Here is a 26,794-nt window from a genome sequence, read left to right as displayed (position 1 = left end):
CAGCCGAGTGGACATGGGGTCCCTGCCCGGGTCCCCTACCACACTTCTCCATCTCAGTCTCACAGGCACCTTTCCTCCTGGACCCTCAGCTCCTCCCATTTCTCTCCAGCCACTGTACTGCCTGCCACTGCCCGGACAGGGCCAGGCATGCCTGCTCTTCAGCCTGGCCCCCTCTCTGCTGGTCCCCCAGGGGCAGAACCCACCTCCCCACTCTCCTGAGCATCTGGAGACCTTGCCCCTATCTTTTCTCAAGTTTTCTCAGCAGTGCTATCTCTCCTCCAGATCCTAGGGGGCTGTCTTTGCCCAGCTCAGAAGCCCCCATCTGCACAGACATGTCCCTACTCCTTCTCTGTCACCCCTGGGGCCATGAGCTCAGCACCGCTCTGGGCGTCAGCCCTGCCAGGCCCCCCTCCAGGGCACTGTTGGAAAGATGCTGGGAATGGGTGGTGTTATGGGTTGAATAGTGTCCCTCCAAACTCATACGATGAAGTCCTAACCCCCAGTACCTCAGAAGTGACCTTATTTGGAGATAGGGTCATAGTGGATGTAATTAGTAAGTTAAGATGATGTCATACTGGAGTAGGGTGGGCTCCAAATTGCAGAAGACTGTGTCCTTCTAAAAGAGGGATTTGGACACAGAGATGCACAGGGAGAGCCATGTGAAGATGGAGGCGGAGATTGGAGAGATGCTTCTACGAGCCAAGGAATGCCAAGATTGCCAGCAACCACCAGAAGCTGGGGCTGGGGAGGCCTGGGCCGGGTCACCCCTCATGACCTCAGAGGGAACCAGCCCTGCAACATCCTGACCTCGGGCTTCTGGCCTCCAGAACTAAGACAAGACATCTCTGCTGTTTAAGCTGCCCAGGCTGTGGGACTTTGTTACAGCTGCTCATAGGAAACTAATACAGATCTTGGTACCATGAGGGGGTGTGATGTAACGAATACCTAGAAATGTGGAGGTGATTTTAGAACTGGGCGATGGGTAGAGGCTGGAAGCGTTTTGAGATGCATGTTAGAAAAAGCCAAATTGTCTTGACGACTGTTGGTAGAAATATGAACGTTAGAGGCAGGTCCGGTGAGGGCTCAGACAGGAAATGAAGAACATGTCATTGGAACCTGGAGGTGAGGTGATGCTTGTTACAGAGCGGCTTCAGACTTGGCTGAATTGTGTCCTAATGTTTTGTGCAAAGTGAGACTTGTGAGCCAAGTGTTGAAGGTGCGGCCTCGCTTCTCCTTGCTGCTTGTAGCCGACTAGGGAGGAGAGCGAGAAATTGAAGGAGGAATTATGCTGCAAGCAAAGAGGAAGCAGAACCTGAAGATCTGAAAAATTCTCAGTCTATCGAGATAACAGGGCTGTGGGGGTGCTGGACCCCCTTTGGCTAAAGGGACTAGTTGTGTGACCACAGATGCAGTCAACCACGTCATCAGGGGCCAGGAATAGCAATGTGCTTATCCAGCAAGATCTGGAGGATCGTCTTGCCTGTTGGCTTGGACCTCCGTGGATTGCATGGGAGGACGAGAGGGTTTTTGAGAATTTTACACGAACAGGAACACGCCTGCCTGGACTGAAAGGGGCACATGGAGTGGAGTGGAGGAAGACTGACTTTGAGGGCGGAGCCCCGGATGCAGAGGCCAGTGGGGCGGCCACTGCCACCACGGGCTCAGAGGACTTGGGCCTCAGGGATGTGGCTGCCACCCTGGTGGTCTCGGAGTGTGGGGCTGCCATGCCAGGCCCCAAGGACAGAGCATCAAGCAAAAGAGGATTCTTCTCGAACCTTAAAATGGAATGGGGTTTGCCCTGCTGGCTTTGGCGTTGCTTGGAACCCATGACCCCTTTCTGCCTTCCAACTTTTCCCTCTTAGAATGGGAATGTCTACTCTGTGTCTGTCCCACCATCATGTTTTGGAGGCAGATAACTTGTCTGGTTTTACAAGTGGACAGTTGGAGAAGATTTTGTCCCAGAATCAGTTCTATTCAAGTCTCACCTGTACCCGACTTAGGTGAATTTACACGAGATTTTGGACTTTGAGTTGATGCTGGCGTGGGTTAAGACTTTTGGGGGAGTTGGGATGGGGTATTTTGCATGTGAGAAGGACATGAATTTTTAGGGACAAGAGGGTGGACTGTTATGGCTTGAATTGTTTCCTCCCAATTTATATGTTGAAGTCTTAACCCCCAGAACCACAGACTGTGACTTTATTTGGAAATAGGATAATTGAGGATGTAATTAGTGAGTCAAGATGAGGTCATAGTGGATTAGGTTGGGCCTCAAATCCAACATGACTGATACAAAGGGGAATGTGGAGACAGACACACACACAGGGAACCGCCACGTGAAAACAGAGGCAGAGATCAGGGTGATGCTTCTACAAGCCAAGGAAAGCCAAAGGCTGCTGGCAACCCCCAGAAGCTCAGAAAGAAGCATGGAACATGTTCTCCCTCACAGCCTCAGAAGGAACCAGCCCTGCCGACACCTTGGCCTGACTTCCAGCCTCCGGAACTGTGAGACAATAAGTTTGTTGTTGAAGCTGCCTGTCTGTGGTTCTTTGATGGGACAACCCCAGGACAATAACAAAGATGCTGTCCTGAGCTGTCAGCCCCACGGCCTGCATGAGAGTCCCCCACCCTGCTGGACATGGTTTATGCTGCATGGGACCCCCGTAAGGTCTCCCCCAGCCTGTGAAGCTGAGCGTGCCACAGGATCCATTTCAACAAAATGGAGCTGGAGCCTGAAGCAGCCTACTCAGATCCCAGGCTAGGGGACGATATCCCCTGGGACACAAGTCTACTTCCAAATCTCTCTTGGACATTCACCCCTTCAGGGCCAGGCCGGTGCTCAGACCCACGACACCCCCACGACAGCCTGCCCTGCGAACTCCAGACTGTTCTGCAGTACCCTGAAATTGCCTCCTCCTGGGATCCTGGCTCCCAGGACCCGCCTTCACTGGGCGCCATCTTAGATTTCTCCTTCTGGGGTCTTTGGGGTCTACTGGACTCTCTCTGCCATCTCCTACTGCCACCTTCACCCAGACCTTTGCTGCCACAGCTGACCTGGACTTCTCCATGGTCTGTGGGCCACCACTGGCTGCCCACGCCATGGTCAAGTGAGCCCTGGACATGTGGCCCCACTTCCGCTTTGCACAGCTCCCGTCTCCGAGTGCTAATTCCCAGCCCCACGGCTGGGCTCCCGCTTCCCCAGTCTCACTCCTTGCCATTGCTCCTGGGCCTGGCTGCTGCCTGCCCTTCTTTTGGTACGAGGGATGGATGGACAGACGGACGGAGCCTTTCCCCCCCAGCTTCCGCCTCTCCCATCATGCACACTCCTAACCGGTTCACCCGAAAGTTCTGCTCCCACTTCCACACTCCCGTCACTGTCCGGCCCCAGGCTGAGGGGTGAGGTCCCTGGGCTCCTGCAGGCTGCCATCATAGCGGGCACAGCCACCCAGAGCTCCCCCTGAACCCCACCGGCATGCAGGCTATGCAGGTTGGGACAAGACCTCGATGTGGCCGGGCTCGCTAGGAATGGCAACAAGGTGACTACGGGCCCTCCAGTACTCGCTGGCAGAGGATCCTGCTGACGGCACACAGGGGCCCCGGAGGCCCTAGCCTGGTTCCCAGTTCAGGTTGTGTTTGGGAGACCAGGCCTGGAATTCTCTCCAGCTCGGCTGTTGGCCTTCATCAGGCTGGACAAGTCCCGAGAGCTGGGTCGTGCGTGTGGGGCCCCTTTCTGGGCACATCACCCAGCAGGCCTGTGTGGAGATGGGCCTCCCTTTACCCCGTGTCCTTTGGAACTAGAATCACCTCTTGAGATGCTCATGCAACACTCAAGAAGTGCAGTTTGGGAAAAAACCCTTCACAAGCAAGCAGTTTCCCAAGAACCAATATATACATTTATTCGAGGTGACAAGTGCGTACATTGCGAAGCAATAACTTTGGGCAGAGCCCACGGCTGCAGCTCCACACACGGCCCTGGCCTCTGGCCTGTTGAGAGAAGCCCGTTTCTTAGAGCTGGAAGCTGGAGGGCAACATGGGGAGATTTAAGGACAAGTCGACAGGCCACACAGGCTGGGGACCCCAGGCCCGAAGGCGGCAGCCCTTTTGGGTTCGTCTCTGGTCTCCCATGCTCTTCTTTGGTGGGTCATTTCACCTGCGGGCCACAGAGACAGCGTGAGTTGCTTTCCCGCCATTGGGAATGAAGGTGGGTCACGCGCAGCCCCAGGGTCACTGTCCTCCCTCCCTCTCCCTTCCTGCCCCCGCCCACCAGTCTACCTTGAACAGGGTGACGGTGGTGCTGTAGAAGAGGCTCAGGAGGAACAGGACGATGAAGGTGGAGGCCATGGCCGACAGGTTCTCGAAGCCCTCCTCCTCGGCACTCACCTCCCCCTCTGCAGGGACACAGCACAGAGGGGTCAGGCTCCAGCTGCCTACCCACAAAGCCCACCCCTGGGGCCGCCTGTCATCCAAGCCCGCCTGTGGCCCCTTGGCTGTGCTGCCCACGAGTCGGGCCGGGAGCGGTAGGGGCAGCGGAAGCGAGGGGATGGGGTGTGAAGAGCGGTGTCCAGGGCACGTGCATGGCCTTCTCCGCCCTGCTGTCTCCTGAGCAACCACCTTGTGGAGCCCAAGGGGCTCCTGGGCTTGGTCAAGAGGGTCTCAGCCAGACGCGAGCTGGGCCCCTGACAGCCTGAAGAGGGGCCAGGGGTGGGCTTGGGCTGGGGGAGGCAGGGTGTGGCCAAGGCTGAGCAGCGCAGTGACCCTGAGCACCTTGTCCTAGGGCCTTGGGGCGGCAGCGAGCGTGGAGAAGCAGCACACAGACACATAGCAGTGGGGTTGCGGCCTGGGCTGGGATCGGAGGTGGGGACCCCAGTGTGTCCTGGACTCTCCTGAGTAGGCGGTGGCACAGCCAGGGCCCCTGGGGCTGAGAGGCGGGGAGTGGTCTCCTGACATCTGTGGTTTGGGGTGCGTGGCCCCCTGGCCAGTGAGGGGTGGCAGTGGGAGGCAGGCAGATGTCTGGGCCTGGGGGGCCCCTCCTAGCTTCCTCAGTGGGACTCTTGCTCTCTCCCTTCTTAGAGAGAATGGCACATGTGAGGAGCCGTGTGGGCCCCTGGCTGGCTTGTCTGCCCCACTAGGACTCCTGGTTCTGGGACTGAGGGGTCAGACAGATGCCTGAGGCCCCAGGAAGGGTGGTGTTGGGATGGACAGGCTGAAGACATGTGGTGGGGTCTGCAGCTCCACACAGATAGGCCCTTGGGGGCAAGTGGAGCTCAGGGCCCCCAGGGGCCAAGAGCTGGGGAGGGAGCAGGTGGCAGCCTGAGGGGAACAGTGCCGTCTATTGGGAGTGAGGGCCCCACGCTGGCCCCTGCTCCCCTCCCTGCCGCTGGGCTCCCTGCTCTAGGGCAGTCTCATTTCCCACCATTTCCAGGGCTGGGTATTTGCAGGGACAGACCTTGCTCAGATCGGGCTCCCTACAGCCTCCGACAGCAAGGAGGAGCCTCCAGGGATGGCCTAGCTGCCTCCGGGGCTGATATCGGGCACTGCCTGCTCCATCAGGAGATGCCCCGACTCTGTCTGTTCACAAGTGGAGGCCCGGGGCCTGCTGCCTTCACCAAGAGCCTGGACAGGGGTGGACACCCCTCCTGGACACAGGCCAGGGTTTCCCTGAGGAGCCGTAGCTGGCCAGGTCCAGTGTGGCCCTCTGAGACCTTTGTGCCGGACCTGGGGGTGGTGGCCCTGGTCAGAGTCCGGGTGGGCCGGCCCACGGATGCATCTCCAAGCTGAGGCAGAAGGACAAGCAGAGCCTTGGGCAGGAAGCCCTGCAGCCAGCACGGTGCAGAGAGAGAGCGACTGCCGGAGAGGGCGGGGATGTGTGCTGAGAGGCGGAGTGACCACAGCTGCACAAGCGTTGGCATCCATGTGAGGACATGTGTCTGTGTGCGCACATGTGCCCCCATGTCTGTGTGCGTGTGCGTGTGTATATGCCTGTGTCCATATGTCTGTGCGTCCATCATTGTGTGTCTGTGTGTGCTCCTGTCTTGCCCACGTGTGTGTCCATGTGTATGCATGTGTTCATGTGCATATGTGAGCTGTGTGTGCATGTGTGTATGAGTGTGCATGTGTATGTATTGTTCATGTGTGTGAGTGTGCATGTGTCCATGTGTATGTCCATGTGGGTGTGTGTCTGTATGCCCATGTGCATGTGTGTCCATGTCTGAGCACGCACGTGTCCACATGCATGTGTGTCCCTGTGTCCATGTGCGTGTGCGTGTCTCTGTGCGTGCATGTCTGTGCAAGTGTCTGTGTGTGTGCATGTGTCCATATGTCCATGTGCATATGTGTATCTGTGTCCGTGTGCATGTGTGCATGTGTCCACGTGCATGTATGTCTCTGTGGGCATGTGTGCATGTCCATGTGCATGTGTGTCTGTGTCCACGTGCATCTGTGTCTCTGTGTGCACATGTGTCCATGTCTGTGCATGTGTGTGTCTCTGTGTATGCATGTGCCCGTGTGCATGTGTGTCTGTCTACTTGCACCTGTATCTCTGTGTGTATGTGTCTGTGCAAGTGTCTGTGTGTGTGCATGTGTGTGTTGCACACTCCGTGCCTGTGTGGCTGTGGAAGCAGCTAGAGAAGGGTTAACATGGGCTCAGTCTGCAAAGAGCTCAGGGGTTTCCAGAGGCTGGAGGGAGGTGGGTGGGTGACGTAGGGCTGTTGTGGAGGGTGGTCTGTGGGGGGTGGGCAGCACAGCCATGGTGCTGGCAGGCGGGAGCATTGCTCACTCAGGACCAGCATCTTTTGAATGGATCTTTTTATTTCTAGTTTTTAAAAATGCAACCCCTCACCCCATCGACACGGTTGGTTTGCACGCATGCACACACACAGCGCCAGCTCCCCGAGGCTCCGGGTGCCCCTGTGCAGGGCAGCCTGGTCAGTAGCAGGTGCTGGCTGTGTCAGACAAGACCAGGGACACGTTGTACAGGGTGGGTTTACCAGTGGACTTGTCCACGGTCTTCTCGGTCACCACGTGGGGCAGGGCCTCGTGGCCCACGACGCAGGTGTACGCCTCCCCAGCACTCCAGTCCTCCTCTCTCACAGTCAGGACGCTGTGGACGAAGTACAAGCCCGGGGTCTGGGGCTCGGGCGTTGGGGGGCTGGTCACATACTTGTCAGAGGACAAGGGCTCCCCTCTATGCATCCACTGCACAAACACATCTGGGGGCGAGAAGCCCTTCACCAGGCAGGTGACCGAGGCCCACTCCCGAAGGCTCAGCTCTTCCCGGGCTGGTGGCAGCACATACACGGAGGGCTGTTGCTTGTTGACCTCTGTGGGAGGAGAGATAGTGGTGAGCTCAGGTTGGGGGCTAGCGGGATTCGTGTCCCAACAATGGAGGAGTAGAGGGGTGCCCCCTGGCCCTGCCCGTGGTGTCTCCACACCCCGGGATGCCGTGAGAGAGTCCTGGGGGCAGAGGGAAGGTGTAGTGAGCTTACTCTTGAGCCTGGAGATGGTCTGCTTCAGTGGAGAGGGCAGATCCGTGTGGGTCACTGTGCATGTGAAGTCGTCCCCTGACTCCCAGTCCTCCAGGCAGACGGTGGCCTCGCCCAGGGCACTGAAGGTGTCATTGGGGTGCCTCTCAGAGATGTTGGTATGGGTTTTCAGAACTTCACCATTCCGGTGGGTCCAGGAGATGCTGAGGCTGTCATAGGTGGCCAGGTTTGTGACCTGGCAGGACAGCTTGGCTGACTTGGTGAGGAAGATGCCGACAAAGGAGGGGGGGATGGCGAAGATTCTGATAGGGGTGGATGGATCTGGAGTGAGAGAGAGTGAGTTTGAGTGACTGGTTGGATGTGAAATCAGGTGAAGGTGTGTTTTTTTCCCAAAGAGCCCAAAGAAGGAGGGCCGACTATGCTGAGCACTCCTGAGCCCTGGGGTCCTGCTGGAGGAGGACACTGGGCCCCCATCTGACAGGTGGCCCCTCTCTGCCCTGCACGGGCCCCTCCCTGCCCTTGGCCGCTCCGGGAAGCCAAGGCTCAGGGAGCAGCTGGCCATGTCTGGGCGGCATCTGCAGACCTGAGTGGACACTTGTGTGTGTGGGGTCCTCACTCTGGAGGGGCTACACTCGGGGGCAGGACCACTCACTGATGCCACACACTGAGGACACGTTCTTCTCGACAGACTTCGCTTTGTGTTCCACATGGCAAGTGAACACGCTCTGGCTGAGCCAGTCGCTCTCGGTGATGGTCAGCCTGCTGATGACACTGAAGGTGGTGGGCCCAGACTCTTTGGGCTGGGCCTGCACCGGGTCCGTGGTGAAGCCAGACTCCAGCAGCTTTCCCTCATGCAGCCAGGACACGGAGATCTGCTTGGGGCTGAAGTCTGTGGCCTGGCAGATGAGCTGGGATGTGCGCTTGGTGGTTTTGGAGAAGGCGTCGCGAGGAGGGAGGAAGATGCTCACGTTTGGGGGCTCTACAGAGAGCTCTGGAGACAGGGGACAAGGCGTCAGTCTGGCCCAGCCCCTCCGCCACGCCCCCCGTCCAGCCCCAGGGAGGAGGCCAGCTCTTACCTCCGGCTAGCACTTCCACCTTCTTGTCGCCGTTGGGGTGTTTGACACTGCACACCAGGAGTGCCTCAGACATCTGGAGGACATCCGCAGAGGGCAGGAGCACCTGGGAAGTGGCCACGTACTTGCCCTCTCTCAGGACCGTGGGGAAGGTCTTGATATCCTGGGCTCTGACCTCGGTGTTGTTCTTGTAGGTCCAGGAAAAGCTGATGGACTTGGGCAGGAAGTCCCGGGCCAGGCAGCCCATGGCCACCAGGCTCTCATCGTGCGGGGAGCTCCCACAGGAGACCAGGGGGAAGAGATTTGGGGAGGACTGACTCTCTGAAGACCCAAGAGAGGACAAAAGAGAAGGGGGTGGGTGAGAAGGTGTCTTCCCATGTTCTGCCAGCTGGGGGTCTGACCGACTCTGTGGGCTCTCTACTGCCAGAGCACCACTGCTGCCCCTCCAGGGCTGAGCCCACTGCAGGCCTCTAGGCCTGGCCAGATGTGGCCAACGGGAGGTGCATGGCTGAGGCGAGGCCCAGGGTCCTCGTACGGGCTGCTGGGGGTGTGGGGAGGCCGCCATCGCCCCCCACCCCCTGCAGCAGGAGCCCAGCTCTGAGCTTGTGGGAGGACGAGGGGTGCTCCCTGTTGGAGCAGGTGGGTCTGGCCCCCCTCCCGCAGCACTGCCATCTCTGCACTCAGGATGGCTCAGACCCTGGCCAGCTCTCTCTTCCTTCTGAGGCACTGGAGCTGCGGCTGGCATGCTCAGCCCCAAGCACAGTGAGCCACCGGTGAGGCAGACGTCCAGGGTAGAGAGGAGCCCCCTGCCAGTCCAACCCTCACTGCCCACCACCAGCCACCCTAGAGCCCAGCACTTTGTGTCTGGGGTTGGAAGAAGGATGTGTATGCGATGGTGGGACTGATGCAGACACAGCCTGACCTGTCCTTAGCACAACCAGGTCACTGAGGTCAGCACAGTGTTGGCGAGGATAGTCCTGCACGGCCAGCTCAGCACAACGAGACCCACGTGGCCCAGCCAAGGTCATCGAGCACAGAGCATCTCTTCAAACTCATTCCAGTTAAGTCAGCTCAGCTAGTCCATTTCTGCTGGACCCAGTTCAGCCTAGGCTGGTTAACACAGTTCAACCCACCAAGCCCAGTTCAGCCCAACTTATCTTAGCTCATCACAGCCCAGCCCAGTTAGCCCAGCTCAGCTCAGCCCAGCCCAGTTTATCCCCATTCAGCCCAGCTCAGCCATGTTCAGCCCTGGTCAGTCCAGCTCAGCCCAGCTCAGCGCAGCACAGCTCAGTTTATCACCGTTCAGCCCAGCTCAGCCCCGTTCAGCCGTGTTCAGTCCAGCTTAGCCCAGCTCAGCACAGCACAGCCCAGTTTATCCCCATTCAGTTTAGCTCAGCCCAGCTCAGCTCAACCAGGTCAGCTCAGCTCAGCCCAGCTCAGCCCAGCTCAGCCCAGCTCAGCCCGGTTCAGCCTAGCTCAGCCCAGTTGAGCCTATCTCAGCCCAGTTCAGCCCAGCTCAGCCCAGCTCAGCCCAGTTCAGCCCAAGTCAGCCTAGCTCAGCTCAGCCCAGCTCACCCCAGTTCACCTCAGCTCAGCCTGATTCAGCCCAGCTCAGCTCAGCTTAGCCTAGCTCAGCTCATCTCACCCCAGCCCAGCCTGGTTCAGCCCAGCTCAGCTCAGCTCAGCCTAGCTCAGCTCAGCTCACCCCAGCCCAGCCTGGTTCAGCCCAGCTCAGCTCAGCTCAGCTCAGCCTAGCTCAGCTCAGCTCACCCCAGCCCAGCCTGGTTCAGCCCAGCTCAGCTCAGCTCAGCTCAGCCTACCTCAGCTCAGCACACCCCAGCCCAGCCTGGCTCAGCCCAGCTCAGCTGAGCTCAGCCTAGCTCAGCTCAGCTCACCCCAGCTCAGCCTGGTTCAGCCTAGCTCAGCCCTGTTCACCCCAGGTCAGCCTAGCTCAGCTCAGCTCAGCTCAGGTTAGCCCGGGTCACCCCTGCTCACCCCAGCTCAGCCCGGTTCAGCTCAGCTCAGCTCAGCTCACTCCAGCTCACCCTAGCTCAGCCCGGTTCAGCCTAGCTCAGCTCACTCCAGCTCACCTCAGCTCAGCCCGGTTCAGCCTGGTTTAGCTTAGCTCAGCCCAGCGCAACTCAGCCTGGCTCAGCCCAGCCCAGCCTAGGTCGGCTCAGTCTGGATCAGCCCAGCTCAGCCCAGCTCAGCCTGGTTCAACGCAGCTCACTCCAGCTCACCACAGCTCAGCCCGGTTCAGCCTAGCTCAGCTCAGCTCAGCCCAGTTCACCCCAGCTCAAGCCGGTTCAGCCTAGCTCAGCTCAGCTCAGCCCAGCTCAGCCCAGCTCACTCCAGCTCACCTTGGCTCAGCCTGGTACAGCATGGTTCAGCTTAGCTCAGTCCAGCTCAGCTCAGCCCAGCTCAGCCCAGCTCAGCCTAGGTCAGCTCAGTCCGGATCAGCCCAGCTCAGTCCAGCTCAGCCTGGTTCCACCCAGCTCACTCCAGCTCACCCCAGCTCAGCCCGGTTCAGCCTAGCTCAGCTCAGCTCAGCCCAGCTCAGCCTGGTTCAACACAGCTCACTCCAGCTCACCCCAGCTCAACCCGGTTCAGCCTAGCTCAGCTCAGCTCACTCCAGCTCACCTCAGATCAGCCCGGTTCAGCCTGGTTCAGCTCAGCCCGGCTCAGCCCAGCTCAGCCTGGTTCAACCCAGCTCACTCTAGCTCACCCAAGCTCCGGCCCATTCAGCCTAGCTCAGCTCAGCTCAGCCCAGCTCAGCCCAGCTCAGCCCAGTTCAGCCTAGCTCAGCTCAGCTCAGCTCAGCCCAGCTCAGCCCAGCTCAGCCTGGTTCAGCCTAGCTCAGCTCAGCTCACTCCAGCTCACCTCAGCTCAGCCCGGTTCAGCCTGGTTCAGCTTAGCTCAGTCCAGCTCAGCTCAGCCCGGTTCAGCCCAGCTCAGCCTAGGTCGGCTCAGTCTGGATCAGCCCAGCTCAGCCCAGCTCAGCCTGGTTCAACCCAGCTCACTCCAGCTCACCCCAGCTCAGCCTGGTTCAGCCTAGCTTAGCTCAGCTCAGCCCGGCTCAGCCCGGCTCAGCCCAGCTCACCCTGGCTCAGCCTGGTTCAGCCTGGTTCAGCCTAGCTCAGCCCAGCTCAGCCTGGTTCAGCCTAGCTCAGCTCAGCTCACTCCAGCTCACCTCAGCTCAGCCCGGTTCAGCCTGGTTCAGCTAAGCTCAGCCCAGCTCAGCTCAGCCCGGCTCAGCCCAGCCCAGCCTAGGTCGGCTCAGTCTGGATCAGCTCAGCTCAGCCCAGCTCAGCCTGGTTCAACTCAGCTCACTCCAGCTCACCCCAGCTCAGGCCAGTTCAGCCTAGCTCAGCTCAGCTCAGCCCAGCTCACCCCAGCTCAGCCTGGTTCAGCCTAGCTCAGCTCAGCTCAGCCCAGCTCAGCCCAGCTCAGCCTGGTTCAGCCTAGCTCAGCTCAGCTCACTCCAGCTCACCTCAGCTCAGCCTGGTTCAGCATGGTTCAGCTTAGCTCAGTCCAGCTCAGCTCAGCCTGGCTCAGCCCAGCTCAGCCTAGGTCGGCTCAGTCTGGATCAGCCCAGCTCAGCCCAGCTCAGCCCAGCTCAGCCTGGTTCAACCCAGCTCACTCCAGCTCACCCCAGCTCACCCTGGTTCAGCCTAGCTCAGCTCAGCTCAGGCCGGCTCAGCCCGGCTCACCCCGGCTCAGCCTGGTTCAGCCTGGTTCATCCTAGCTCAGCCCAGCTCAGTCCAGCTCAGCCCAGCTCAGCCTGGTTCAGCCTAGCTCAGCTCAGCTCACTCCAGCTCACCTCAGCTCAGCCCGGTTCAGCCTGGTTCAGCTTAGCTCAGTCCAGCTCAGCTCAGCCCGGCTCAGCCCAGCTCAGCCTAGGTCGGCTCAGTCTGGATCAGCCCAGCTCAGCCCAGCTCAGCCTGGTTCAACCCAGCTCACTCCAGCTCACCCCAGCTCAGCCCGGTTCGGCCTAGCTCAGCTCCGCTCAGCCTAGCTCAGCCCAGCTCAGCCTGGTTCAACCCAGCTCACTCCAGCTCACCCCAGCTCAGCCCTCTTTAGCCTGCTCAGCCCAGCTTAGCTCAGCCTGGCTCAGCCTAGCTCAGCCCAGCTCAGCCTGGTTTAGCCTGCTCAGCTTAGCTCAGCTCAACTCAGCCCAGCTCACCCCAGCTCAGCCCAGTTTAGCCTGCTCAGCTCAGCTCAGCTCATCCTAGCTCAGCCCAGCTCAGCCTGGCTTAGCCCAGCTCACCCCGGCTCAGTTTAGCTCAGCCCAGCTCAGCCCAGCCCAGCTCAGCTTGGTTCAGCTCAGCTCACCCCAGCTCATCCTCGCTTAGCTCAGCTCAGCTCTACCTAGCTCGGCTTAGCTTAGCCTGGTTTTGCCTGGGTCAGCTCAGTTCAGATCAGCTTAGCTCAGCCCAGCTAGCTCAGCTCGGCTCAGCTCATCCCAGCTCAGCTCAGCTCTGCCTAGCTCACCCGAGCTCAACTCAGTTCAGCTCCGCTCAGCCCATCTCAGTTCAGGCCCCGCTCAGCCCATCTCAGTTCAGGCCCCGCTCAGCCCCGCTCAGCCCAGCTAGCTTAGCCCAGCTCAGCTCCAAAAGCCCAGTTCAATCCGTTTTAGTCCGGCTCAGCTCACTACTGCTATGGCGAGCCCAGTGCAGCCCTACACAGTCCTGAAAGCCCAGTGGTACTAGGCTTTCAGGTGCCTTCCCAGTGCCTCTCAGGCCTGTCTCCACCCTCAGGCATCCCCTTTCATCTTTCTCCTCTGGATACCCCAATTCCTCGCTCCCCGGCCCCAGTCTCAGCCGGCTTTTGGCTCCCAAGAGGTATTGATCACTGCCATCCTTCAGCTACCTGGGTGAAATTGTTCCTGGCAACTCTAAATTCATTAAAACATGTTGCGAGGACTGAGGGACATTTGTCATCATCAGGACGAAAGTCCCTCTTTGCTCTCGAATTGGCAGCCTTGCTTCCGCGCCGAGAAGGGCATCGGGGATTTCCCCTCTCTGCGCCTTCACATTCCTGGGCACATGCCCTTCACCCGAATTCCTCCCTCCTGAGTCTAAAGGAAGCCCTTGACTTTAAATTCCCTCTAGATAAGAATCATCACTAAAAATGACCAGGAAATGCATTTTATCTGAATTTACCACTTACAAGTCTGCTGTTTACCATAAAGCTCTTTAGAAGCCGTGGGCTACTGTCTCATGCACAACAGTGATCTAAAATCCAGAGCTGCATTTACAGCCTCAATAAAGGTAACATAAGTGGTGCTTTGTCTATGTGAAAGCAGCACAAGTCAGATAATCAATAGCTAAGAAATAACACAGTGGCTCTTGGCAGTTTTCCCTGAAGCATTCTTTAGGGACAGTTAAATGTGAGTGACCCGGCTAACGGCCACTCACGGGATTCACACCAGTAAACCTCTGTCTTCACTGGGCAATCATTAAAGAATAAGTGCCCTTCAAGTAGAATCAAAGACATCAAAGAGAAAGGTAACGGAGCAGCAAATACGGCAGCTGTGGCCGCCGCTCTCTTACCGTCTCGGTGCCTGGTCGCTGGAGACTCCCATGGGGTCTTTGGCATGGAAGAATTCCTCCAAATCCATTAAAAATGGCTGATTCACGACTAGCCGGCTGGCCCGGCGGCCAACCACGGCCACGCATTTCCGGCTCCAGGTGGTCCCAGGGACCCTCAGCCATCGTGGGCCTGGCAGGACCCCTCGCAGACCCTCCACTGAGCTCTTTCAACTAAGAAGCTAGGCCGACGCCTCAGAACAGAAACTGTCCTCCTAAAATGTCCCTGAGTTCCCCTCTGATTCGGTACCTTACTGGATTTCCTCTTAATCCACCAACAAACATAACTGAAATAATTTAATTTTTCAGTTAATAACTGAAATAATTCAAGTTCATAATAATGTCAGTTAAAAATTCAACCGAAATAATTCAAGACAATTACACACATTTCACCTAAAATTTGTCCTAAGATGAATACTTGAAAAGTGGTCTTGAAAAATACTGAAACAAGGCAACTTTATCAGACTATCAAAGTAGTTCTCAATCACGAGGAGAAAATCAACTAACTCAGAAGTTGTGAACGCAGTCATCCTAAAATCAATGCTTCGGGGCATTGGAAAATGGTTTCAGTTAATTACCATTTGAAGAAATAACTAAAAAAAGTTATATGATTGCGTCGATAAACTGCCCCAAGACTGTTTAATTTCTTAAACATCTTACTTTGAAAATGAAAATAAATGAAAAGTTGATAAGCTAAGTTTGAACAAATTAGAAGTTGGTAAGCTAAGATTGAAAAATTAACTTCAAACAGTTAAAAAAAGGAAACTTCTAGTTTCTGTCAGGGTCTTTGCCTTATTTTAGAAATGCAAATCACCCAGGTGTTGTTTTGCTCAGTGGAACGCTTTCAGATCTGTGGGGCGAAACCGTGCGAAAACCACTTCTTCATAACCGTGAACTATAAATTTGCCAATCGTGTTTTCTTGCTTCCTAAAATAGATTCTCGAGGCGACCTGCTTCCTGCCACCTGCTGCAGATGTCCGAGCCCTGCACGCGGCCACATCGCCTAACTCAGCAACATCCACTGCAAGCATCGCTCAATTAATTAAAAAAAAATAAGCTTGATTTATTATCATCAAAACTCATCCCCGAACTGGGGGGCCGACAGCACCGCACTACCTTTCTTGACCAAACTTGCACCACTATCAACTCCAGAAAGACATAATTATAGTTGTTAATTGAATGATAAGATTAAAAAATTAAATACACTTGAAAATCTCTCACAGTTTAAAGTCACAGTTTTCTTAACCTTTTTTCTCAGGAGCCACGTCTAAGATATCCTGTCTTTCCATGTTTAGTAAGCACGCCTCTTAAGAGGAACAAATCATCTTCTCTTGGAAGCTGTCTTCCCGGAGCCTCCCCATGTCCGCCCTTTCAGGGGGCCGGGGACCCCACTCTCACCAAGACCAGGACTCCAAGTCCCTGCTCACCCAGACAGTTCTCTTTCTAACCAATAAAAAATTTTAAATACAATCTAGCACGAAACATAACTCATAATTCTGAAGAAAATATTTCCCTGCCCTCTACGTACGGCATTCTGCGGCTCTACAGACAGTTACCAAGGCACAGTCCTCCACCACCACCATGACTCTAACACCCGAGCATCTCCCGCCACAGCCCAAACTGTCCTGCAGCCACGGGGTCCTGCCTGGCATCTCACCTGAGTGTGGCCCTTCAAGCCCGCAGCCCCTCCGTCAGGGGCTCAGTCACTCTGTCTGACATGCCGGCATTATTCCAATTTTCGAAAGGCATCAGAAAATGCACAGGTTCTGCAATCCCTAAGGTACCTGGTCCCCGTCCCCCACTGGCCAGCCTGCCCAGACCCCTGGGGGACACGTCCCAAGGACCAGCCATGGATGCCCAGAAAACCCCACAGACAGAAGCAGAAAATAAGGCCGTGGAATGGCCGTTCTTACCTGCGGAGACGGTGACTAGGGTTCCCTGGCCCAAGTAGCTTATACCATAGTAATCACAATGGTGGAATCTCCATCCTTACCCCACAAAAACCCTGGGACTCGGCCTGGCATCGCCCCGAGGCTGCCCGGAGACCTGCTCTGTCTCCAGGCGCCAATGGAAGCTGACCATCCAAGTCACTGTTCTCTGGAGGGTCCCGGAACCTTCCTCCAGCAGCTCCCCCCCGACTGTCTGAAGTACCCGCATTCCAGCCTGGGCCATCTGACTGTGAACCCACAGCCCCTAAGTGAACTCCGCAGTCCAATCACCCCGACGGCCACTGCCCTGAGACCGGGCACCTCAGAGCCGATGAAGCCCAATTACGCACCAGCCACGGCGGCCCCCAATAAGGCTCACATTAAATGGCCAGAGGGGCCAAAAGGCCACCTTGTCCCCCACACAGAGGCGTCCTTGGGGCAGGGGGAGGTCACTCTCCAGCCCCCATATAGGGGGACCCTCTTCCCTGCTCCCTTTCCTGACTTCCAAAATGCCTCGGGGTCTCCGACATCAAGACCCCGACACCCAGATCTCCCCAAGTATAGTCAGAGTGGGGAGGGGTGGAGGACTCACCTGAGGAGACGGTGACCAGGGTGCCCTTGCCCCAGTTAGCAAAGCTATTGTCACATTGTGACAACTGTGCCGGGAACCCAGGCAAGAACTGGTGCCCGGCTAAGGCTTTGGGACCAAAGCCCAGTGAGGGCCGAGAGGACCATAGGACCCCAGAGGCCAAGGTGGCTGAGACCCCCAGAGAAGCCCCTCCTCATCCATGAGAGCTGTGGCCCCTTCTCATCCCCTTCCTGGGCCCCCCAGTCTGTCCCTAGTCCATCTAGGCCTAGACCCAGACATCCTCATTTTCCCCCAAAATGCAGCAAAAATCCCTCAGAGAGAGAGAGAGGAGAGGGGTTGTGGGGACTCACCTGAGGAGACGGTGACCAGGGTGCCCTGGCCCCAGTTGTCTATATAGTAATAGTAGTAATCACAATGGTGGAATCTCCATCCTTACCCCACAAAAACCCTAGGACTCGGCTTGGCATCACCCCAAGGCCACCGGAGACCTGCTCTGTCTCCAGGCACCAATGGAAGCTGACCATCCAAGTCACTGTTCTCTGGAGGGTCCCGGAACCCTCCTCCAGCCACTCCCCCCCGACTGTCTGGAGTACCCGCATTCCGGCCTGGGCCGTCTGACTGTGAACCCACAGCCCCTAAGTGGAACTCTGCAGTCCAATCACCCCGACGGCCACTGCCCTGAGACCGGGCACCTCAGAGCCGATGAAGCCCAATTACGCACCAGCCACGGCGGCCCCCAATAAGGCTCACATTAAATGGCCAGAGGGGCCAAAAGGCCACCTTGTCCCCCACACAGAGGCGTCCTTGGGGCAGGGGGAGGTCACTCTCCAGCCCCCATATAGGGGGACCCTCTTCCCTGCTCCCTTTCCTGACTTCCAAAATGCCTCGGGGTCTCCGACATCAAGACCCCGACACCCAGATCTCCCCAAGTATAGTCAGAGTGGGGAGGGGTGGAGGACTCACCTGAGGAGACGGTGACCAGGATGCCCTTGCCCCAGTTATCCAACCTATTGTCACATTGTGACAACTGTGCCGGGACCCCGGGCAAGAAATGGCGCCCGGCTGAGGCTTTGGGACCACCTCAAATCGCGCCCAGTGAGGGCCGAGAGGATCATGAGACCCCAGAGGCCAAGGTGGCCGAGACACCCAGAGAAGCCTCTCCTCCTCCGTGAGAGCTGTGGCCCCTTCTCATCCCCTTCCTGGGCCCCCCAGTCCTTCTAGACCTAGACCCAGACATCCTCATATTCCCCCAAAATGCAGCAAATATCCGTCAGAGGGAGAGAGAGGAGAGGGATTGTGGGGACTCACCTGAGCAGAAGATGGTCATGTGGCACTTGTCACAGTGAGCAAAACCATCACATTGCCACAGGCCCCGTTAGGGGGTGTACAAAAACCCTAGTCCCCCGCCCAGCTGCCTGGCTGTGACAGAAGCCGCATCTCCTTAGGTGTCTGTGTCCCAGCCCAGGAGCCCACTTGGCCTGAAAGTCACAGACAGAGACCCCTATCCCTGCAGAAAGGCCGTGTCCAGAACAGAGAACAAAACAGCCTCTGAACAGACCCAGGGCCCCACACAGACCAAGGAATCTCCAGAAATATCTTCCCCAGCCCCAGGACAGAGGGCAGAGAGAAAGCCCTCTCACCTGAGGAGACGGTGACCAGGGTGCCCTGGCCCCAGTGATCGAAATACTCATAAGTGCACTGGAGCGTCTGCCCGGCCCCTGGCACACAAACCTCCTGGCCCAGCCACACAGCTCTGCCCACAACTTCTCCTTCCCAGCTCTCGGCTGCTCACCACCCAGGGGTCTGTCAGCCCTGAGGGCCAGTCCCTCACTGGGCCAGAACTCAGCAGGGTCCCTGCCTGGCCTCCAGGGCCCCAGTTTCGTCCCAGGCCAAGAGACTCAGCCCACACAGACCGGCCTCAGGCCCGGGGACCTGGTCCGATGCACACCAGAGCGGCTGATGGGGACTCACCTGAGGAGACGGTGACCAGGGTGCCCCGGCCCCAGTGCTCTAAGTAAGCATAGGCACAGTGAGCCGGCCCCGTGCGGGGGGCCACAGAAACCCCTGCAGCCAGGGTCCCCGGGAGCCCCAGGGTCCCCAGGGGCTGGAAAGTCTGTTCTCTGCTTGAAGAGACTGCCCACTCCGTGCCGCTGCAAGCTCCCTCCTGCCTTCAGTGCCCAGGTCTGGGCTGGGGCGTCCTTCCTGACACCTGGCTTGCTTTGGTCCCATGAGGTCACGTTTCCCTGCTCAACCTTCCGATGCCCCTCGCTGCGCTGCATGCCCAGGCTGCTGACACGCCACCCCTCCCCCAGGGCCTCTGTGACTCAGCTCCACGTCTCCACTTGTGTCCACCTGGAAAGTCCCCTCACCTTCCGAGATGGCCCAAGAGCTGCTTCTCTTCCAGCTTTTTTGGGCTCCCTGCCCGATTCCCTCGTGTATCTGACAGTGGGCCCTGGAGGGCATGGACCCTGGAGGGCGTGGGCCCTGGAAGGCCTGGGCCCAGCTGCCGTGGGTCCCTCTGGCCCCGAGGTTTTTGTAAAGTTGTCAGCCACTGTGGTCCCAGTTAGCACTGTGGTTCCCAGCTTAGCCAAAAACCCGAAGGCTGGTGGGTGGGTAAGGTAGAGCAGGGGCAGGGGGCTGAGCTGGCAGCTGAGGGAGGCCCAGGAGCCCCCCATCACCCAACCCTTGTTCTTTTTCTTTCTGAAATAAGAGCAGAGCCAAGGCTGTGCCTCCAGGCTGTCTCGTCTCCTGTGTACCACTCATGCTCTCAGCTGGAGAAAGGCCAGCAGCGGTGGCAGGTGGGTGAGGGCAGTGCACCGTGCTTGGCGGGTCCGTGGACCCCACCAGGTTTATGGCTGACCTGCAGCAGCCCCTTGTTAATTCCATCTGTTCACTCTTCTCCAAGGGACCTGGCTCCTGAGGGGCGAGTCCTGGGCACTGTGTGCTCACAGCAGCCAGGTCCCTGCCCTGCCCCCCAGGCTTCTTGGGTCCTCAGGAAGGGATCTCAGCTGCTGATGCCCTGGCCAGAGGGTGGGTGCAGGGGGAGGGGCAAGGTGGTCTAAGGGAGAGGGTCCCCCCAGAACTGCACAGGCTGTTCTCCCCCAACCCTGGGGGGCTCTGAGGGAGGGGGAGGGGAGTCTGCACCCACCACCTGTCAGACCTGGGGCTCGGCACTGGGGCCCACAGGTGTACCAGGTGCGGGGCCTAGGGGAGATGGAGACGGCACAGGCTCTGAGAGCCAGGTGTGAGCATGGCAGGTGCACTCAAGCACAGCCCACTGCTGGGGGAGACAGAGGGGCATGGACACAGCTGGCACCCGGGATGGAGTGATGACACCCTGAAGGCCAGCTGGGGGAGGGGTGAGTGAGCAGCATGTTGAGAAGTCGTGTGTGTGTGTTTGTGCTTGTGCTTGTGTGTGTGTGTGTAATTCCAGGCAGGGGAACAGCCAGGGCTGAGCCCCAGAGGCTGGGCCATGTGTCTGGAGGGGAAGGGCAGGTGGTTTGATGTAGCTGGATTTAAATGTGGCCTGTGTGCCCGGCAAAGAGGCTGAAGGATGTGGGGGGGCTTGTTGAGAGTTTCAGTTTAGAAAGATCCATCTGATACAGCAAGGAGGATGGATTTGGGCTGGGCTGGGGGCCTCGGGGGAGGGAGCCTGGGTGCTGAGAGAGGGTTGGGGTGGCCAGGGGGAGATGAGCGGGGTCATAGGGCCTCCACGAGGGAGGTGGGCAGAGGGCAGGGGGAGTGGTGGTGTTTCTGAGGCAGTTCTCCCAGGATTCAGGACAAAAGGTGGGGTTCCAGGTCTTGGCCCTGGGTCTTGGAGAGATGGGGAGATGCCAGTGTGGAGGCACAGGCACAGCGAGGGGCGCACTTGGCAATGTCAGCTTCTGGCAGGCCAATTCGAGGTGCCTGGGAGACCCCACGGTGACCTGGGGGCACTGGGGCCTCTCCAGACCGACCGGACAGTCGCCAGCGTGGGGACAGTCTCTGGGTCTAGGGTGCTGACAGAAGACCATGGGGTGGAGCCGTCAGGGGCCACACTGGGCACAGGCAGATGGGACGCGTGGCCCCAAGGCACCTGCGGTGGAGGGCAGAAGAGGAGGAGGCCAGCCAGGGAGGGGGTGAAGAGAGACTGATGGGTGTTCCCACGCTGTGAGGAGGTGAACTGGCTGGCCCTGTAGGGAGCAGGTCCAAGGTGGGTTATGTCCTCCTAGCCTCTCCCCGCCCCCTGCCTGGGCCTCCAGAGCCCCCTCCGGAGGGTGATGGGGGAGGGTCCGGCATGCCCTCTCCCTGTGGGCTGGGGACCTGCCCTCCAGGACTTGTAGGGGTGCTCACAGCTCATGGGCAGGCCGTCCTCAGGCCCTGAGCCCCTTTCTGGAGGCTCTTCCTGCTGCAGTCTCAGATCTGGGGCCTCCAGTCTTCCTTCCAGGGACCGAATGGGGGGCGCTGCCTCAGACCCTTCAGGAAACACCTGCTCTGGCTCTCCAGCGTGTCTAGTTCCTGACGGGGGGGAGGGAAGGTGTCCACCAGGCCCTGCTTAGCCCCTTCCCTCCAGGCTCCAGTCCCCATCCCGCCTCTTCACCTTGGGCAGAGGACCAGCCAGGCTGCATGCATCGTCTGGCCTGGGGAGGACCCGGTCTAGCTCCTGCTGACCAGAGTGTCCTAGTGGGTCCACATGTGACAGGCCCTGGCCTTTGCAGAGCTCTCCTAACCTTCCAGAGAAAGTTCTGGCCTTGTCTCCCTGTCTCTTCCTGGCAATGCTGTGCAGGGCTCAGGTCAAGGCAGCTGTGGTGGGCACAGAGCCTGCCCACTATGAGGCTGGCTGTGCTGATGCCTGGGCTGGGCTCCTGCAGCATCCCTTGGCCAGGTCTGGGAGCCCACCCCATCCCCACCCCACAAGCACAGGCCAGGGGGAGGGTATGGGTATTATAGGCGTGGGCACCATGTGTGCCAGGCATGGCACTTGGATTGGTGTAATGGGGTGGCCAGAGCTGGGCCCACTGGCCATGCTGAGTTGGTTTTCCAGCCTCTGCCCACACCTCTGGTTTCATGAGGGGCCCTACTCTACTCCAGACAGGCAACTGGGAAGGTGTCTCCTGGCTCGGCTGCCCTGAGCAGGACTTGGGGCCAAGCTAAGGGCTGAACCCCTGAGGGCAGGTGGAGAGGGTGCCCTGGTCACTAGCTCCCTTGTTAGTCAGGATACGTCAGTGCAATTGCTTCTGAAAACAGCCAGTGATCCAGGAGTGGCTCTCGGCTGGCTCGGTGGCCTTGATGTCCAAGCCAGAGGGTAAGGCCGTCGGGTCAGTGATGATGGAAGATCGTGGGAGCAGCATTGGCCCTGCTCATTGATCTTCTGGATCATGATGTCGAGCAGATGGAAAAATCAGAGACGACGCCTGGCCTCTGCTGGGGTGAATGGAAGCAGTGATGGACGGGCCTCGCTGAAGGACAGGACACTGCTGGTGGGCCCAGGGCTTTCCCCAGCCTTCCAGGCCCACGGCACTGTGGTGAGCTAGTTGCACTCAGGTGGGGTTTTGCAGGATGTGGTAGACCAGGTGGCCGGAGTGCAGGTGCGCTTTGGAGAGCAATGCAAGCATCCCTCACGTTCACAGAACATCCGACTTCTGGTGGCCTCTGCCATCGGGGGGTGGTCTCTGAGTGCTTTTCTCCAGAACAAAGGTCCTTGTGGGCAAAAACACAGAGAAAAGGTCTTGCCACTTCATTTCAAGGGTCAGAAGCGACTCCAGGGCACGTGGCTGTGGCAGCCAATCAATCAACAGGTATGAGAAGTTACCCAGGGAAATACAAAGAAATAAGTGGAAAGAAACAGAATTTCCCTCCTTTAATACTCGGTGACATGAGCCAAAAAGAATACAAACTAGAAAAAAAGTTAACAACTTACAAACAAAAAAGAAAAAAATGAGGGGGGCCCCACAAACTCATGCTGTAAATTTCAAAAGGCGATAGTCAAAGAAAGAGCAAGATTCTGGGGCCTCCTCGCACGTACCCCACCCGTCCCTGTGGCTGGAGAGGCAGGGGGGTTGACAAAGTCCTGAGAGATCTCATAAGCTCCCCTACGTGCCCGAGAGAAGGGGACTGGCCGGGAAGGTCATCATTCTCTGCGGAGGGAACACCGTCAGTTACAAGTGGCAGAAGGCCTGATCAGTGCCAGGATGAGCTGTGTCTTCTCATGGAATGAGGAGACGAGATGGGAACTTGCTCAGCTGCTGAGGGTCTGGTGGGGGGATGTGGTGTCTCTGTGAATGTCTTTTCCTTGGAGACTGGAGAGGGGCTGCTGTGGCCGGAGGCGTTAAGGGGCTCATGGGCACCTGAAGCAGGAAGGAGGGATAGGAGCAAAGGCATTCTCATCGCCACTCTGGCTTTTTATACAGGAAGGGAGGCCCCAGCTTCTTCTACATCTGCTTGTCCAGAATGATGCCTCGTGTCCATCCCGGGCCTCCCCTATCTGTGAGGACTTGCTGTTCTACGAACACCTCATTTTTACCTCTCTCTGCACGGCACAGACTGGCTGCACAGGGACGGGATGGCGCAACCCTGAGGGATATTCAGTTTTGGGAGAAGGAGCCCTGGGTTCAGGTCCAGAGGGCAGCACCCCTCTGCCTGTCCCTTCTGTGCACTGACCTGGACATTCGACAAGGTCTCAGAGATGACGAGCCCCTTCTTCCCTTCTTTGCCCGAAGGTTGGAGTAAATTGGGCCAAGCCCAATGATCAGCCAACAGTACCCAGAGGGGGACCCACAGCCCTAGGAGGGGCCAAGGGAGATGGGGACTCACCCCCACATACCAAGGCAGGAAGAGGGCTGCACTCATGCTCCTTGTCATCATTGGCATTTTTGAGGCGGTTTCCAGCTGTTCTCCTGTGGGTCTGGACTTAGCATTTGAGGTTCTTCCTTGCCTGCTACTCCTTCCTCATGTTCCCACAGATTTCCACCCTCGCAAACTTCCAGCCTGTGGTGAGAGGGAAGGGGAGGAGCCTCGTGGCCTCAGAGTTCTGGGAAGGCTCCCAGTGACCATTGGCTGAGGCTGAGCACCCAACTGTGTTAGAGAACGTGGTGTCTGTGGACTGAGTCTCGGATGGGACAGAATCGGGAAATACGGCTCCCTCAGCTTCTGGAATGTGAATTCCATTCTGGAGTCTTGAAGATGTGCTGGCCTTCCCATCCAGACGTGTGACCAGCATGGTCACTGACCCATCACAATTGTCCCAAGCGTGCCGAGCTGCTTCTCCACTGATGGTGCTGCGTCTGCACTGAGCCAGGCCAGCTCCCTGTGGTCTTGCAGTGGGCAGATCGACCTACCTTGGAGCAGGGGCTTCGGTGTCCGTAGGGCCACAGGTAGGTCCTGCTCCACCTTACTGTGCTATCACCATGGAGAAGTCACATAAATGCTCCGAGCTTCAAGTCCCTTCATCTGTAAAAGGCGGCACAAATTTACTCAAGTTTTCCAACTTCTCTCCTTGTGTGTGTAATACTCAGGTGCTGTGAGAGTTGGGTTTTGTGTTGTGACCCGATTTGAAAGTCTCTCCCTTTGATAGGCCTGTTGAGATCGCTCCCATTTGTTGACTGGACAGGTGTGTCTGGTCTACATCCTGTGTTACCATTTTATGTTATGTTTTCTTTTTTTTTAATTTAATTTTATTTTTTTCCCCCAAAGCCCCAGTAGACAGTTGTGTGTCATAGCTGCACATCCTTCCAGTTGCTGCATGTGGGACGTGGCCTCAGCATGGCCAGAGAAGCAGTGCGTCGGTGCGCGCCCGGGATCTGAACCCGGGCCGCCAGCAGCGGAGCGCACGCACTTAATCGCCAAGCCACTGGGCTGGCCCAATGTTATGTTTTCTATTTTTAAACTTCCAAAGGGAGTTTCCATTTCAAGTTGCCTTTTCTCTGCTGTTGTGTGTGTGGTGGTTATCCTTCTAGTGGTAACTTTCCAAAACGTCCTCTGGGCTGAGCTTCCTTCGACAACAGGCACCAGTTCTCCGCACATCGGTGGTCTCCTCTTCCTTCCGTCCCTCCCATCACATGACCCTAGTCGGTCATGTTATTTTCTGGTACTTCTTTGCACGTCCACTCTGCTTTTGCTTCTATTCCTTGGTTCAACTCAGTGGATGTCCTTTGATGCCAGCTCTTACGAGTGAGGCCACAGTTCACAGTCTACCACCCGTGTTGGGTTCCCCTGGACCAGTTTCTGCTGGTTCCAAAGTCTGTGCTTTGTCAGGACAGACGCCGTTCTCCTCCTGCTCAGGCTCCAGTCTCGGTCTCAGTCTCACAGCTAACTACACGGAGTATTTACTGTTGATTCTTTGGCCCTGGCTTCTCCAAGCATCTTTTGGTGGTTGATGTTTTCCCACTGGTAGTTTCGCCATATGGGGTTATGGAAATCTATTTCCTGGATTCTTGGATGTTCAAAACTGCTTTTCAGTAAGCTTTATTCTTTTTTTTTTTTTTTAAGGAAGTACTTTATTTCTTAGATGGAGAGATAGTTGACATGTGACATTGTGGAAGTATAAGGTGCACACATGTTGATTTGATGCATTTATAGATTGCAACATGATGGTCATTGTTGTGTTAGCTAACACCTCCATCACGTCACGTAATTATCATTTCTTTTTTGCGGTGGGAATAATTAAGACATAGTCTCTTAGCAGCTTTGAAGTTTGTAGCACAGTATTGTTGACTATAATCACTATGCTGTGCATGAGAGCTCCAGAACTTATTTATCTGCTAGTTGTAGGTTTGTTTCCTTTAGCAATGTCTCCGCTACCCCCAGGCCCATGTAACCACCACTCCACTCTCTGTTTTTACGAGCTCAGCTTTTTTAGATTCCACATATACGGTATTTGTCTTTCCCTATCTGACTTATCTCACTTAGCACAATGCCCTCATGATCCATCCATGTTGTCTCATATGGCTGGATGTCCTTCTTTCTCACGGCTGAATAGTATTCCATTGTGTACACCACATCTTCTTTACGTATTCATCCATTCATGGGCACTTGGGTTGTTTCCATGTCTTCAGTGGCCTTTAGTCTTGAAAGACAGATAGCTGTATATAAACTCCTAGATTCCCATCTCTTTTCCCTCAAGGAGCCTGTAGGTGCCGTTCAGCATTCACTGGTGCCAAATGTGGCTGGTAAGAAATCTAAGACCGGCCTGTTTTCCCCCTTATCAGTGATTTGACATTTTTGAATGCTGCCAAAATTAATTCTTTCCAAAACTAACTACCAAAAGTAACAGAATGGAAAAAATATTTTAAAATGGAATTCAAAAACTCCATCCTGAAATAAGATAACATGCCTGAAATAAGATAACGTATTGACAGGGAACGCCATGAGCCAGAGAAGAATGACCACAATGGCGACTCCTGAGACGTGTGCTAGCAGATGTCCTGGCCCCCATTCTCTCCAGGGACTCTGAGTGTGTGTCCTGTCTCCTTGCCCGTCTCCCACGTCCGTCATGTCTCCTTAAGGCCTCAATTTTACTCTCTGCTCTACGTTCTTCCCATTCACTTCTGTCCTCATGCTCCTGTCTGTGGGTCTATTTTTCTTTGTGCTCATTCAACTTATCTTCACAAAGGTTCATTTTTAAAAAGATTTCTTTTGTTACTTTGGCCAGACTGTACTCCATCTCCTCTTGTTAACTTCCCCTCTCTTCTCTAAGCACTTGTCTTCAGAAGTTGTGATTTTCCTTCATAAATTCAATAGCTTTGTTAAATTTTTTTATTCATGAAGGGCTATTTGGCTGAAATTTTCATCTTATCCTTTGGCAGTATTTTTTTGGTGAATATTCTTCATCTATTGGTACATTTTGCTGCCTTTTTAAAAAAAATCAGTACCATTTCTGTTCAACTTTATTACAGGTTGCTTCGTGAATTCAACTTCTCTGGACCTGCTGTTTGTAGGCTTTTCCTCTGAGTGAGAGGAGGGGCCACCTGGGAACTTCGTAGCCTTAGGCTTTCTCCTTCTCTGCCTCCACGATGACAAACCACGCCCAGCAGCAGTGGCATGTTGGTGGGATTCTTCTCCTGGCCTGGCGCAGTCTGCCCCTTTGAACCACACTGAACACAGAAGGGCTTCATTCCACTTCCTGTGCTGGTGTCGCACATAAGGTGAAACGTTTTAACTC

The 26,794-nt window shown here is 56.6% G+C and overlaps 2 gene segments (V, D, J or C); both read right to left on the bottom strand.

The window, feature by feature from the left end:
• The window catches only part of LOC101389090 (immunoglobulin heavy constant gamma 1-like), a 197,028-nt gene extending 180,982 nt beyond the window's left edge, over positions 1-16,046 (bottom strand). Inside the window, 1 exon segment of the C gene segment in view lies at positions 14,104-16,046. Coding sequence covers positions 14,104-14,149 — 46 coding nt within the window.
• Positions 1-26,794, bottom strand: part of LOC101394837 (immunoglobulin heavy constant gamma 4-like) — a 270,309-nt gene that overhangs the window by 208,159 nt on the left and 35,356 nt on the right. The window contains 3 exon segments of the C gene segment in view: positions 18,628-18,720; positions 19,805-19,860; positions 20,613-20,731. Coding sequence covers positions 18,628-18,720; positions 19,805-19,860; positions 20,613-20,731 — 268 coding nt within the window.

This window comes from Ceratotherium simum, chromosome 24, assembly GCF_057802395.1.
Source record: "Ceratotherium simum simum isolate JZ-2026a chromosome 24, ASM5780239v1, whole genome shotgun sequence".
NCBI lineage: Eukaryota > Metazoa > Chordata > Mammalia > Perissodactyla > Rhinocerotidae > Ceratotherium > Ceratotherium simum.
Note: the sequence above shows the minus strand (reverse complement) of the source record. Positions and strands in the feature narration are given on the sequence as shown.